Here is a 16,867-nt window from a genome sequence, read left to right as displayed (position 1 = left end):
ACTTAATCTCATTAATGGATATGTTCATTGATTGTTGAAGTGCCAATTATGCCTGTTGGTGGTCACCGTTTGTCTATGAAGTCCATCACTGTCACATCCTGCTCTTTTTGAGTCTGTCAGAGCCGGTAAATTATTAAACTAGATCTTTCATATCAAGTCTTTGTTAAGAAAACAACAAAATGGATCAAAATGTTTCACAACCAAAAGAGTTTGACGAAGTTGTGTCTGAGAAAGTGTGGAAAATCCATGAAAGAAATTGTGTTCAACCAAATGACCAAAATAAAAAGGGTGAAGAAAAACTCCAAGTCTTGACCTAGGAATTATTGATGTTTGTGCAAGAGCAACATCCGATAATTACAATTGACATCACCGATGGTTGATAATAATCATTGATAAGTGATGACCAGTTATCGTGGCATTGGAAGAATTGACAATTGACAGGAGGAAGAGAGATGCCAAAAGATAGTGAAATCAAATTTGACATCCTCTGTATTTCTTTTTAAAAAAACATATTAAAAAAATTGATGAGGCGCATGAGTGACAAGGATCAGGATAGCCGACATGGTCATGCTTGATCTAATGGTGGGAAGATTATCTTGAGTATTATCAAAAATGTCTATGTCTATCTTGCACAGTAGCCGTTTGACGAAATGACAGAAAGATGATCGAACATAAAAAAAAAATTATGACTTAAAAAACTAATTAAAGGCTTTGAGCCCGACAAACAGTAGCGATATTACTTGCCGGAGAAGAGAAAGGATCTTGGAGTTTGATCAAATGATTTCAAATTGGACACTCATTGCCTTGTCTCTTTCCTTACAAGCTCCTATGCCTTTCCACTCATTGCCAATTGGTTGAGTTGGACCCCAAAATTTATCATGGTATCAAAGTGGGCCTTTCTCTCCTTCACGTCACCTAGTTTATATCTCCACGTCTTTTGGACCAATCTAGTCCACACGTGTGGGGGTCAGCCACTCATTTCCTTGTCTCTTTCCTTATAAGCTCTTGTGTCTCTCCACTCATTGCCAATTGATTTTGAGTTGGACCTCAAAATTTATACCAATTGGTAATGAGTGAAGAGGCCCAAGAGCTTATAAGTGTTAGAGAATAAAATGCACTATATTAAAATGCATAAAATACATTGTATCATTGCTAGTGTATCTCATCACAAATGGAAGATTGCGATGAAGGATATTCTAGAATATATATTGATATTTAGAATATATCAATTGGGATATTCGAGAATTTTTATATTAGGTAGTTTTCATATATCTTTGTTGATGTAATGTCTATAAATACCCTATTAGGCCAAGGCTTTTGTAAGATTCATCCACAAAATATCAATAAATTCAGTATTTCTACATAATATCAGAACTCAAGCTGCATAGAGCACATCGATCTTGGTGCGTCGTTCTTCGACGATGGTGTTACAACCATCACTGAACCTTAATCATTTTGTTTATGTTATTAGTATGTTTTTTATTAGTATGTTTTTTATTAGTATTTTTTTTCAATAAAAATACCATTTTTCTCTATGTTCCGGACCTAGTTATCTTTTATTTTCTTCTTTGCTATTATTTTAGGTTTTTTGTTTTTTCAATAAAAATCACAACTCCTATATCTCTACAAATCTCCCAATTTCACACATTCATGTTGCATGATCTCATTTTTTTTTTCCTATCTAAAATCTCTCCAACAAGAGTTATGGTATAGGACGGTTATAAGATAAGTAAATTGTTACTATAGGCCCAAAACAAATTCACTAGTAGGTCCAATTACAAAACCACCCCCAAATAATGGCCTTGCTGGTTTGCAACATAAACTGCAACAAACACAAAATTTTGTGTTTATTGAATTTTACATAATTTTGTAATTGGAGTGCTTGATTGTGTTTAATGCAAAATTTTACATTTACTTGATTATCATATAAGCATAAAAATTAAAAAATTAAAAAAATTAAAAAATTAAAAAACTGATTTATTTTTTATTTTTCTTTTTAAAATCTTGTTTAAAGTTGAATAAAAATGATAAATAGTTACGTACCACTTCAAAATAAATTGAAAAATTATAAACAAAGCATTTTCATATAAGTCATACAATGTTATACTCTTTAAACCAAGGTTATAATAGAAATCCAAAATCTCTTTAATCAATTACAATTTATCCTAAAACATCTACTACATGATACCAACTTCCACTTGCTAATTTTCCATTTTGGAAAGAAACCCCATTGCCCCAAACATGTCAATATTAGCATTGATAGTGCTTAAATGTAACTTGCCCCAAATTCATTTTAATACCCTACATCTAATGAAAAATAATTTTTTTAATTTATAAAAAATAAATAAGACTATTATCCCATAATTATTTTATTTTAATTTAAAAAATAAATATAAATTAACAAGGTAGGATTCTATCCCTTGTTATTCTTATATTTAAAAAAAAAGTCAATATTTAAAAAATCATTTTTTTATTTTGTAATTTTAAAATATAAATAGAAACTAACTCCAAGTAGGATTCTATCCCACGATTTTTTGTTTAAATAATAATTATATTAATATTAGGTAATATTTAAGAAGTTGGTGAAAGCCAGAGAAAGAGAAGAGAGAGAGAGAGAAAGAGAAAACTTAACATAACGTAAATTTTTGTAGAGGTATTTTCTCCACGACACTTTACGGAGGTTTTGTTGCAAGTTTAATTAAGTTGTATGTTGCTTTATGGTGGGGCCCACCATAATTTTAGCATCCAAGCACCCCACATCCCACAAACAAACGTAAACGTTTTTGTTTGCGCTTGTCTACGGTGCAAACAAACCCATTTCCACTTAAAACCTTGGGCTATAAATATTTGATTTGCCTAGTTGTCGGTGTTCAGCCTATTAATTATGGCCTAAACACTTTCATTTACCCCATTCATCCTCTTGTGCCAAAAAATTAAATAAATTCCACCACTTTTGATTTTGGGTAAAACTTAGCCCACAGCCCAGTGGCTCTGAATGAGCCCAATTTCCATATCAAGACCCAAAATAGGTCTTATTTGTCTCAACCCTAATTGGTTGAGACCAACTTGATGAATCTCCCAAATTGAGCCTCTAAATCATCTATAATCAAGCTCAAGTTGGCCCATGGAGGCTCATTCTCTTTTAAAGGCCCATATAGTCCATTTATGCTCCATTAGAGACCAATCTATTTTAAAATATCTTCGGATTAATATCCATCGGGTTTCAGTCTTGCCTAAACTGATCATGGGTCTCGGCCCATTTTAATTGAGCAAAATGCTTATCGACTTATACACACTTGGGCGATATCATTCATCTAGTCTCTCAAACAATAATCAAGAATACCTCTTCATCTCAATCGAGGGTACGAAATTGGCAATCAGATTCGTCAACAAATCGATGGTGATCACCAACAAGAAGGCATTGATCTTATGTAATCAATTGCAAGTTCCTTCTTCAAAGGAACATGCGATTGCAGGAGGGTATTAGAGAAGTAGTTATGTAGTAGATTATTAAAGTGATTCGAAATACACCAAATTATAATGGTGTTGTAGTTACGATGGCTATGCGGTTATGTTAACTGAATTATTTAACCATTAATAGAATGCTCTCACTGGAGATCATATATCCAGGTATTCAGTTTATCTCAATTCTTATCAATTCCAACAAACTAGAAGCCGCTCTTGAAACCATCCAGCCCCAGCAAGAAAGCTATCCTGTCGAGGGAGTGTTCGTTCAAGAACTTGGATCAAGGAAACGTTAAGCCAATCCATTGGATACTTTCCTCTGAGGGTAGTGCTACTAATATTTTCCTCTTTTTGGATACATTTCTTTTCCTAAACTTGCTTCATTTATACGTACAGAAGAACGACATGTCGAATCCTTTCTTCATCTTAGAAGCCGTGGTTTCCTATAGGGGCTCTTTTGAAGTCAAATTGAGATACATGAATATCTTTCTCAAAAGTATAAGTTGGCAAGAAATACTAGTACTACCAACATGACAAAAAGAGAGGGACTTGATAATGATGTGAAGGAGATGTGCAAGACTCCCAATTGATGTAAAAATAGTGTTGATGATGATTCCAATAATGATACTGAGAACCCCTGGACTCGATGCTGCTGGAAGTGCGAGCAATGTCATCACCTCGATAGCTCGCAGTATGAACTAAATTGCCAAGATAACATTGTATCTTCTACAATTTCTACTCAATGCTAGCTGCATGGATTTGAAAGTCCTGGTGAAGTTGCTTCTACCGCTGCTCTGATGCAGTGAGTCTCAACTCCAAATCAAATGCCGGAGCTGGAGTGATGTCTTGTGGTGCCAGTTCTAGAGCAAAAGGAGCCATAGGTGGATCACGGACTAGCATAACTGCAGGAACACCAAGAACTACTAAACCCATCTTCTTGATATTATTAGAGCCCCAGGTCTCCCCCATCACAGTAGGTCTGGTACCTGTTGGAATCCCGAAGCATATAGCCAATCCACTCCCGATATAACCAAAGCCAAGTCCCCATTTCTTTGCGCCTCCAATCACAATTGAGATGATATGTTCCATAGCAAGTGTAGGAAGATAGAGATCATCACCTTGTGAGATCCGATACACAATGTCCATCATCTGGGGTGTGAGTTGGGTAGTGTTACCCTGTCTTGGGTAAACATTTTTCATAAGAACACGGTGCAATACTCGGAAGTGCAGGAGAATCCTAGTGGCAGGCAAAGCATTGCCAAGATACCAGATTACTGTACCATCTCCACAAAGAAATTCATTCCATACAGTCAACAAGTACATGTGCAGTGACATGATTGTGAAAACCAAAGAACGCTAGGGTTTCTTATTCTAATAATCACTTAATTGTTATGTTACATAAAAACTGAACTATATATAAGAAACATAGAAAATAAGAAACCTACCAATAATAGGATATCTACTAATAATAGGAAATAAGCAAAATAAATAAAAATAATATAATCTAACATAATCTAACATCCCCCCTCAAGCTCACAATGCTACTGCTAGAAGCATGAAGAGTTTGCCAAACAAGAAACAAAAACACGAAGTGGAGTGCGCCTTGGTAAATATGTCAGCAATTTGCACGGAAGAAGGAATGAAAGGCAATGTGATGGTGCCGAGTTAAAAATGATGTCGAGCGACATGACAATCAATCTCAATATGTTTGGTCCACTCATGAAATACCGAATTACGAGCAATCTGAATAGCACTCTTATTATTGCAATATAAGGGAGTAGGGTGATGAAGAAAAATACCCATATCTGCAAGCAACTAATGTAACCAAACTATCTCACAAGTAGTAGAAGCCATGGCACAATATTCTACTTCTGTGGAAAATCTAGAAACAACATATTGCTTCTTACTTTTCCAAGAAATAAGAGAATCATCAAGAAAAATACAAAAATCAGTGGTAGACTTGCGATCCGTAGGATCACCAGCCCAATCAGCATCAGAGTACACACGTAGCTCTAAAGGTGAAGTAGATGGAAATAAAAGACTCTGAAATTGAGTGCCCCGAAGATACCTTAGAATACGAAGAACAGCAGCCCAATGAACTGTAGTAGGCGCAGTAACAAACTGACTAACTACATGAACATGTGCAATATCTGGACGAGTGATGGTAAGATAAATAAACAAATGATGACAGACTATGTGACATATGATGAGAGGCGCTAGAGTCTAAGATCCACAAGGAGGAAGATATACCTGAAGTACTCGAAGACGACAAACCTAAATGAGAAGAAGTAGACATGGCATGTGGTTGTGAGGCAAGAAATTGTTGAAACTGCTTAAGCATATACGGATCTAATGATGGTGCAGCCACTGCATTATTACACTGGGGTGATTGATTACCAAATTGCCATGGATGAATTTGAGATGGTAGTGGTAGCTGTTGAAGTCGTTGTTGTTGTTGTTGTTGCTGTTGGGGTTACGATGATTTGACTTTATTCAACAGTAATGGGCACTAAGTCTTCCAGTGGCATTTTTTTCTTACAGAAAGCACATTCATAATGAGAAACCTTCGAATTCGACCTATTTTGATTCGGGGGTCTTTGAGGTACTGCAAAAATAGATGGAGTAGACATTGGGACAGTCCCTTTGTCTGCTTGAGACTTAAGACGTATCTCCTCAGCTAAAAGTTCATTGACCACCGAATCAACAGAAGGGAGTGGGTTACGTGCAAAATTATCTCACGTAATCCCTCAAAATTATCACGGAGGGCCATCAGAAATTGTACCAGTTGTTGCTCGTCTCTACGAGCTATGTAAGGTAAGAATACTCGCAATTCAACAGATTTTGTAAGTGCTAACTGGTCCCATAATTCTGACATGGCAGAATAAAAATCCTAAACACTCATATCCTTCTGTTGAAGAGCACGAATACCTGTCTCCAATTGATACTGTCTTGCAAAGTTAGATTGCGTGTATAATCTTGCCAGATGATCCCAAAACCTCTTTGGCAGTCTCATACTTTGCCAACTGAGCACCTATAGAGTGCGTAACAGAATTATTGATCCAAGTGATGATCTTCAAATTATCAGCCTCCCAAACATCCAACGATTCTATATAATCAGTAACCTTTTCTGTAGGTTGAATTCTTGTACCCGTAACATAACCCCATATAGATTTGCCCTGCAAAAAATTCTTCATAACATAACTCCAATACAAATAATTTTTCCCATCTAATTGCACACTAATCGACTGGAAAGAATCATCTTTACGGTCAGCTATAATGAGAAAAAAATAAAGAAAACTAACAAATAATCACCAAACAATAACGAAATCAAACTGAGATGCGAAATCAAACCAGAATCCAATCAAGACGTGTGGAAGTGAGCGAAGGGTAGTGAAAACGATTGTACGAACGCACCAAAAAAAATATTCTTCAACAAAAAATTTCTTCAGAAAAATTTAGGGTTTCTTCAACACAATTCGATCTGTGAAAGCTGTGGCTAAGAATAATCGTTCTTCAACAATACGAAAAAAATCCATAAGATGGTTGCTTTGATACCATGTGAAAACCAAAGAGATGCTAGGGTTTCTTATCCAATAATCACTTAATTGTTATGTTACATAAAAACTGAACTATATATAAGAAACATAGAAAATATGAAACCTACCAACAATAGGATATCTACTAATAATAGGAAATAAGCAAAATAAATAAAAATAATATAATCTAACATAATCTAACAATGACGAATAGGAAAATCTTGAGTGTTGTAGTTGGTAACATCAAAGGATGGTGGTACCAAACTAATGTTAGAAATTGAAACATAAATCGATTGCACTTGACTTTCACAAACTTCACCAGCACTCTAGAGAATGGAACCCCATCCGACATGGTGAATAATAACGTCTTCTTCAAAAGTATGAATAATAGAAGGTTGGTAGTTACGGTCCAATACTACCTCATACTTAGCAAGGACACGCATTCGATTGACATAAGCTTTCAGGGCTTGAGCCGATGTTCGACCTTGATCGTTGAAACCCACATCTTCTCCTTGATTTTCCTCATTTTTTTCCGAAGAGGAAGGGACTGGAAGGGGAGCTCATGACGAAGAAGCACACGTAGGTTGACAAGATCGAGTCACCTTACTCAAATTCTTGTGCTTAGCCAGGAAGATTAAGGGAAAGAATGAAGAGAGTAAAAGGAGAATACACCATAAAGACATCATGGTGGGAAGTAAAAATTGTTTGAATGAGAGAGTGGTCCACAAAGACAAGGAAAGGAGGAAAGAAAATGGAAAGAAAGAGAAAAAGTGAGAAAAGATTTTGATTTAGTACCCTAAATACCATCAGTTCGGTGACACCACACAACACTTACGGTGGCTCTGAAGTTGTGGAGTTTTTGGTGAATTGGGGCGCTGGCAAAATGGCACCGAAGGGTCCTACCGTGGATAAAAGAAGTATATACATGATAATAATAACAATAATAAATTAAAAACTTAAAGAAAATAGAAATAGAAATTTCGAGGATGAAATTTTCTTTTAAGAGGGGAAAATGTGATAACTCGTTTGAAACACTACATATCTCGAGAAAATTTTCTAACAAGGTATGTGAGGTTAAAGAATATGTAAATATGTAGGTAAACAATTTAGGGTAAAGATTTGAGTATTGGAAGATTTGACAAAGAAAATGCACTCAAAATAATTAACTAAAAAACTGAGACTAGTGAAATTGTGACAGAAGGACATGCAACATAAGAAATAAGAAGCTCGAAGAAATAATGATACCATTGAATACATATCGGAAAGTTATCTGGAGGAGTGTATTTGCATGTCAAAGTCCGAGGAGAATGAAACCCAGTCAAAGGACCTGAACTTAGATTTTTCAAAAAAAAGTCATGTGGGTCAATCTGGCTTGACAAAGTCAAGATTTAAGCTTTGAGCTGAGTTTTACATGTGGTGGCCCTACAACCCACTTAATTAGTAAATAAACTAAACACGTTTTCCACAAAAATTAAAAGTAATAAGAATTTATTTTTTTCAATACACTTATGATTAATTTCTATGGCCTTATGGTTGTTTGTGATTTAGTTCATAAATGTTGTTTAGTGTGGGATTTGATGATAATATCTTTGAGGTTAAAATTTTTCTTTTTAATTTTATCAATAATGTGTTATTTTGATCAAAAGATACACAGATAGTTAAACTTATTATCATAAATAGATATTGAATACTGATTTTTTTCTCTTAAAAATATATTAAAAGATTAGATTAAATGTCTTATGTTTTTTTTTCTCTAAAAAATGTCTTATGTTTTTTTTTTTTTTTTTTTGTTCTCTTAAAAATCATTTCTTTACCATTTTATTCTCGTTGCCTTCTGATTTTTTGTTTTTTTTCCATTTTTCTTTTCGATTTTAAACCTGTATTCCGATTTGGTAACTAATGACACCAATAAAGAATGTTAAACATTTTCCTTACTTAGTTTACCGAAAGTCCTTAGTAATATTTGAAATCCAACAAATGTACTCACTATTCTTATAAAGAATTAAAATCACATTTTGAGCATTTAAAAATCTAGAGATCTAATAAAATGACGTGATAAAACGTAGGTGGTCTGTACATGGTGGATGTGGCATGTCCACAAAATCATAGATCTTTTTTCTCTAGGATACACAAGGAAAGAGATCTACGATTCTATGCACTTGTCATGTTAACCGCATCATCACCGCATATATTTAAATGCGTCAGTTTATCATTAATTTATAATCAATATTACTTTAAGACTAATGATAGAATGACATGCTAAAATTGACAATCTTTACGTTGTTGACGTGGCAAGTACTTAGAATCTTAAATCTTTTTCCTTGTGTATCCCGAAGAAATAGGCTTATAGTCCTATGCACTTGCCTTGTCAATCACGTATAGATCGTGTTAGTTTTAATGCATCATTTTATCATGACACTTAAAATAATATCGATTTCAAATTAATGATAAATTGACATGCTAAAACGTACACAATGGACTACCACGTTAAAGAGCGTACGAGCGTCCGTTTATCATGTCTACACAACCAAAAAAAAAAGTTCTTTTTACCATAATAAAGAAAACTACTATTGGCAACCCATCTTTTACTTATTATATCCCAACTAAAATAAAAAAAAAAGTGAATCTCCATTTTCGGTACACTATTCATTAATTTTAGTTCTCAAAGCGTGGTTTTCCCGGTGAATTTGTCACTTTAATAGTTAATGAATTTGTTGATAAAATAACTAAGATTTTGCCATATCAACAATCTCAAAAATTAATATTTTTTGGGAAGGTAAAATTAATATGTCCTGTTAACAGTAAAAAAGCCCAGTCCACATTTCTATATATTTTTACAAATTTATTTTCAAAGTAAAATTAATTTAAAAAATATTGTTTTATTAACATAAATATGTTAGTCCAAATTTCTTTCTTTTATTTCTATAAATACATTTTCAAAATTGTTTACAATTGTAAAAAATAAAGTGTAAAATATCTTACATCTTAAGCTACTTATTTTTTTATTCTTTTCGATTTAAATATCATTTGGTAAAATTAGTGTCCAACTAATCTCTTAAATCTTCTTTAATTTTTAATTTTTTATTTTTTATTTATATATTTAAATTTAAAAATGTTAATGAAGATTGTGTTCACAAGGTAACCATTTTAGGCTTTTTTTTTTTTTTTTTGCCATTTTGGGATCCGTTAACTTATGAAAAATACTCATGGAAAAAACACGTGATCCCAACAGTGTAAACGTAAAATACAATGGTTGAGATTTTTCCTTGAAATAAACATCGTCAAGATTTTTGTTATCTGGGTGCATTTAAATCTTGACGGTTGAATTTCATCTTTACAATGTTGAGAACATGTGTTTTCTCATGAGTCACCAGAACATTTTTTTATTTTTATTTGTTTTGACAAAGTCATTTCAATATATTATATTAGTCTGTTAACACACGTTAACAAGACCCATATATTATATTAGGGGTCCCGTTCAGCAACAAACATTTAGGCAAAACATTTTTCAAAACATAGGTTAGAGGTTTTGGAATGGGTTGATTTTTGGTGAGGATGATCTCTACGGTGAGGAGATCATCCTCACCTAAAATCAGCCCATTCCAAAACTTCTAGCCCCAGTTTATAAGTTGAAAAATCGTAGACCGTCTATTTTTTGTAAACCATTTTTGATGGGGTTAGAAGTTTTGGAATGGGCTGATTTTTGGTGATGATAATCTCCTCACCGTAGAGATCATCCTCACCAAAAATCAGCCCATTCCAAAACCTCTAACCCATGTTTTGAAAAATGCTTTGCCAAAATGTTTGTTGCTGAACATTTCCCTTATATTAGTCCGTTTCCAAATACGTTGAATGCATGATAACATTATTGTATTGTTAATTACATTATATAATATTTAAAATAATAATAATAACTTGTTTTTGTATCATATTTATTTTATTCGAATATTTTTTTTTGTAATTATAATAATTTATGTGCAACTCATGTGCACTGCATTCTACTAGTAGGAGGGAAAGAGTTGTTGGTTATATTATTATAATATTTAAAAATAATACTAATAAATTAAAATTGATATTAAACCAATTTTATTCAAAGACTAATAGTCTTTCTAATCTTAATAATTCAACGGTTGTGCACTTGACTCTTAGGAGAGAAAGAGTTTGTACGTGAATGTAATATTATAATATAAAAAAATAATGCTAATAAATTAAAATTGGTATTATATTTATTTTAGAGAGTTACTGTTGCCGCACCAACTTTTGCTAACGCCACACTAACAATGTGCAGTCTTGTAGGAGGTTTACATAGGAATTGGTGTGGCATTAAGAAAAGTTGGTGTTGCAATATTAGGACTCTTATTTTATTAAAAGCCTATTAGTTATACTTGTAATATTTTGTTTTCCAGAATACTAAGGCCTATGTCTGGTTGAATATTAGAGTTACCCCCTATATTTTGAAAATAATGATATGCATCCCTTGACCTCAATCTTTTAAATAGACTAAGGAAAAAAGTCTTAAATGTCATTATCTTTAATCTCTAGTCAAAAATTCATATTGTTTTTCTCTAAAAATCAATTTTCTTCAATCTCTTTGGATAAAAAATTTAACCCTCATCATCATCTTAAAATTGTATTTACTTCAAGTCTTGAATATTCAAATCCTAAGGAAAGATGTTATTTTTGAGAAAATATAAAATGATGAAATTTTGGATAGAAAAATTTAGAATGTGTTACAAAATTAGGCAAGATAGAAAATAACAGATGAAAATAATGTTGAATAGATTAAAATTATTTTAGAGATTGAAGAGTTTGAAGATGATTGATTTTGGAGAAGAAAAATCTGAATTTTTGACTTTAGATTAAAATTGAGGGCATTTGAATCTTTTCCCCTTACTCTAAAGTGGGACTTGATGGGTAATAAATTTCATAAAGGTTCCAGTGGAGTTGTTAGAACTCCAAGGGAGGAGGGAGGTTATGTAATAAAAATGCAACAGTATCGCCTGCCGGATAAATATATAATTAGGGAAGAGAAGCTCGTGCTGATTATAATAATTGTATAACCTTTAATATCACTAACGTGCATTGCACGTAAATATACATTTTGTATTATGTGAAGAGAGTTTCATTCCTCCTCTCTGGGTGTATAGAATCCAAACTCTTTCTTTTTTAAAACTTTAGCATCTTTGATCTTCCTCTCTGCACATAAATTGAGACGTCTTAAAACCCAAAACAAATCACAAAACACCACACTATTCTAGTTCTCCCTCTCTGTCTCTGTTTGTTCAAGTAGTCCACCGCCATGGATGCTTCAGTTACACAAGTCAGTACTGAAGTACTCAAAGTATTTTTCCTTCCATTTTTGAGTCCAGGCCATATGATACCTGTTGTAGACATGGCCAGAATCTTCGCTAGGCATGAGGTTAAAGCAACCATCATCACTACCCCTTTCAATGCCAAACTCTTCCAAAATTCCATAGATCTAGACATCAAATCTGGTTACCCAATCTCACTTCATTTACTTTACTTCCCAGCAGCAGAGGTCGGCTTACCCGAAGGAATTGAAAATTACAGTGCCACCAAAACCCCTGAATATTCACAAAAACTAAATGTCGCTTTCAGGCTTCTCCAACCTCAGATTGAGAAATTCTTCCGTGATAACCACCCAGACTGCATTGTCACCGATATGTTCTTCCCTTGGACAAGTGGCATAGCTGCAGAGCTTGGAATCCCAAGGCTATACCCAGAACTCAGTAGCATCTTCTTTCATAGTGCAATCCACAGCATGGAACGCTACACAAGTAATCTCCAATCCACGACCTCAGAAGATAGTACAATAGTAGAAGAAGAAGAAGAAGAAGCATATGATTTTATATTACCAGGCCTTCCTCATGAGATCAAGATGACCAGCTCTCAAATCCCTCAACATCTCAAGAATAGTCAAAGTCCCTATGTGGATCGTATAAAAAAGATCCGTGATTCGATACCTGGTTGCTTCGGTTTTGTGGGGAACAGCTTCTACGAGTTAGAGTCAACTTACATTGATCACTTCAAGAAGGTTGTGAATAAAAATGTATGGACTATAGGTCCTGTGTCTCTCTGCAATGGCGATACCTCCGACAAGACCAACAGGAATGGTACCGAAAGTGAACACAGCTGTTTGAGTTGGCTCGATTCCAAGAAACCCAACTCTGTCATCTATTTATCTTTCGGAAGTATGACAGGCTTCGGTAGGGCACAACTTCATGAGATCGCATTTGGTCTTGAAGCCTCTGGTCATCAATTCATATGGGTTATTATTAGGAAACCCAATGGAGACCAAGAACAGAGGTGGTTACCAGATGGGTTTGAGGAGAAGATGAAGGAAAGTGGTAAGGGTCTGATTATAACTACTTGGGCGCCACAGTTGTTGATCTTGGAACATCCAGCAATCGGAGGGTTCGTGACGCATGCAGGATGGAACTCTATGCTTGAAAGCATATGCGCGAGTGTACCAATGATCACTTGGCCGTTCTACGCTGATCAATTATACAATGACAAGTATGTGACTCAAGTATTGAGGATTGGAGTTCCGATGGATGTTGAGAATAAGACATGGACTGAGATGTTAGTCATGGTACAAGAGATTGATGAAGAGAAGGTGACTGTGACGAGGGAGAAGATAGAGAAAGCAGTGAATCGGTTGATGGACAGTGAAGATGGAGAGATACAGCAGATTAGAAAGAGAGTGAGGGAATTGGGAGAGATTGGTAAGAAAGCTGTGGAAAAAGGGGGATCTTCTTACGACAATATGACTCATCTCATTCAACAGATCAGGCTTTATGGCAGGAGCGAAAATTGAGATCAAGTCTATCCATCCCCATGGAACCCACATCTTTGAAATTTCTATTTTAGGAAAATTCTAGTGATGGGTACAATGACAATCACTTGTAGTCGGTGTGTACAATTACTATCTCAAAAAAAAAAAGGTATTGTTTCCGAAGTAAGTTGTTAGGATTGTCAGAATTAATCGCCATTTCCCTGTTTGTTTACTGTGATTGATTGCGGACCAAAAAATAATGCTGAGGGCTATCATAGTTCTTGAGCTCGTCAAATCTTGCTAGCTGGTCAAGTCTAGGTCCAACAACCTTTAATCTCATACACCAGATAAACACCATGGATTATTTCTTTGATCTTTTGTCATGATTTCTAACATGGACAATATGATTTTTTGAAAGGCCATTACACATATTTGTGCTTTTCTTGTTGGAGTAAATTTTGTTGGTGCTTTGGGTGATTGATTTTAACTTTTAGTTAATTTATGATTTATGTTGCTTCTCTCACTTGATCATGTCTCAATTTCTAATATAGAGATGAATGTTTTTTAAGGTTATTATGACATAAGACGATTACAATTCTTTGTACTTTGACTGGAATCAATTTATTTCTGGTTTGGGTGTTCGATTTATCTTTTTAATAATAATTTTCTGATCGGTTATCTTTTCAACAAATTTATGATGTTAGTTTTTCTTTCTCTTAGTGTGTCTTAATTTCTAACATAGATGATATGTTTTTTCTTTCCTAAAGGTTATTATGCTTTGAATTTGATGCAATTGGATTGAAAATGTCAAAAAAAATAAAAATAAAAACGGTTGAAAGCGACATTGATCCGTGGGTTGCAGATCTGCTTTTTTGGGGGTTGGGAGTCACCACTTAATTATTACAGTCTAGAAATCGAAACATGACTCAAAATCAGAAAAAAGTGCTAATCTATCACGTTACGAGATCAGAAGGTGCTAGGCACCGATCCCGTCCGGCAAACACCGGTCTCTACTTTTTCCAAAAATTATTACATTGCTAAAAATGACCTGAAAAATTAAAATAAAATAAAAACCTAACTTACCTAGGTGATTGCGACAACTGGTTCCCTTAGAATTTGTGGAGAGCATCTTCGTGTAAGTTTTCCTATTTTTTATTTGTCATTGGATCCGCTTCTAATATCTAAGACGAGGGTATCCTTTTCCTAGATCTGAGTATTTTCTATATTTTTTGGAGGGTTTCTCGGTGTTTTTGGAGCAAACACTTCAGTTTGGATATTAGGTAGGGAGTTCGGAGTTCAAATTTAGGGTTTTGGGAAGGTTGGAGGAAGTTTCTAACCTCTTTTTCCTGGGGTTTATTTTGACCTGTGAGATTGGGTCGTAGAGGCTCTTATTTATAGAGGTTTTTGGAAGTTTTTAAGTTTGACTAAGTCTCTTTTAGATAAGGTGAATTAGGGTTTTGAATTAGAGTTTGGAATTAGGGTTTCCATTCTTAAGTACAATAAAATAATATTTTTTAAAATTTTTATGAGAACATTCTTAATTATATCTTTAATTATTTGAGCCCTCAGATGGATGGGTCTTTTAATAAATATCAGGTGGGTTCCCACTTAAATGGGTCACTACTTAATATTTGGTCAATAGGCTTAATTAATTGGTTTTAATTGTTGTGAAATTTTAATTCAATTTATTAATATTTTACTTTACGTTAATTAATGTTTTAATTATTAATTTCAAAATTTTAAATTTTTAGGATTGGAAAATTACTATTTTGCCCCCGAAGAGGACTTTTGCATTGAGATGTCATTTTTCGATGTTTTAGGATATTTTGGAATCCATTTTTCGTAAGAAATTCAATGGGAGTATCGATTTGTGTCATTTATGGATTTTTGGTGTGAAAAGATCATGGACCCTATGAAGGGAATTTTGTGATTTTGTCAAATTTTGTGAAAATTGACGAAACAGTTTATTTGGTTTTATTTTGTTGTTTTATGCGTTTGAAAGGATTTTCCTAAGCGTAATGTAGGATCTAAAAATGTTTTGATGTTAGGGGTATTTTGATAATTTGATCATTTTTTAATGATTTTTCTCGTATAGCTTCTTTTTGTCTTAAAATGATGATTTTTATGTTTTTGGGTCTTAGCGTAACGTAGTTTCTAAATTTTTATTTGCTTGAAATACCTCATATAAATTTCTAAAACATATCTAGTAACAAACAAAAAACATTGGAATATTTATCCATTATTAGGAACCGTCGCAATCGGGTTAACGAATTGATTAATTAGGTGAATGCAAAAATAAGGTGTCAACAACGATAAACGAATTGTCCAAGACATATCGAGTGAATACCATATGACCAACCTTGCTATCGAACTACATTGACAAGCATTTGGAAGGCGACAAAGAATATGGTTTCAATCTCTTCAAGGTAGATCGGATGCCTGTATAAAGCGGCTAAACACAAAACAAACAACATCAGTTGTATATGTTTTCATTCGGGAGTATCAAGGATCTACATTAAGAGAAATTTCTTATGGATAATGAAAACATTGGAAGAGAAAAGCTTCATAGAAATTAACTATGTGGAGTAGACTTCAGAAAAAGGATTGGTGGTGACATGGTGCCCTTAGTTGGAGGTGTTGTCCCATTTGGTTGTGGGATGCTTGCTGTAGAATGCTACAATTGAAGGAGTGAGTGACATTGGGAGTTCCCACATTGGCCGGAGATGCCTCAGTTTCTAGACCAATTCAAGCATGTTTGTGGAGGAAGTATTGAGAGTGGAGCTTTGAGAAAAAAAAAATACAATTATGCATTAATTAGAGAAATATTGGAAGAAGTGAAAGGTGAGGAATTCAAGAGGAATGCCAAGAAGTGGAAAGATTTTGCAAAAGAGAATGGGATAAAGGTGGAAGCTCAGATAAGCATATTGAGGATTTTTCAGATTTACTTGCTTGCTACTATTCTACTAGTGGCTAGCTTTGTATCATGTCTAACTTTGCCACCTTTAGGTTTTAAGGTATGTTTTTTGCTAGGTAATTATTACAGGCTTGGTTTCTCTTATTCATGGTTTAA

The 16,867-nt window shown here is 34.1% G+C and overlaps 1 protein-coding gene across 1 annotated transcript; it reads left to right on the top strand.

Moving 5' to 3' along the window:
• Positions 1 to 12,300: 12,300 nt before the first annotated feature.
• LOC147406628 (scopoletin glucosyltransferase-like) lies at positions 12,301 to 13,839 on the top strand. The gene has a single exon (XM_086432552.1). It carries the CDS (start codon positions 12,301 to 12,303, stop codon positions 13,837 to 13,839), a length of 1,539 nt encoding a protein of 512 aa, XP_086288678.1.
• Positions 13,840 to 16,867: the final 3,028 nt, after the last annotated feature.

The sequence above is a fragment of the Akebia trifoliata genome, chromosome 3, assembly GCF_017979445.1.
Source record: "Akebia trifoliata isolate Shusen 1 chromosome 3, ASM1797944v1, whole genome shotgun sequence".
Taxonomy (NCBI): Eukaryota; Viridiplantae; Streptophyta; class Magnoliopsida; order Ranunculales; family Lardizabalaceae; genus Akebia; species Akebia trifoliata.
Note: the sequence above shows the minus strand (reverse complement) of the source record. Positions and strands in the feature narration are given on the sequence as shown.

Bases quoted from the DNA above. Each gene is read 5' to 3' on its own strand.
- LOC147406628 (XM_086432552.1), top strand. From the start codon at position 12,301: ATGGATGCTTCAGTTACACAAGTCAGTACTGAAGTACTCAAAGTATTT.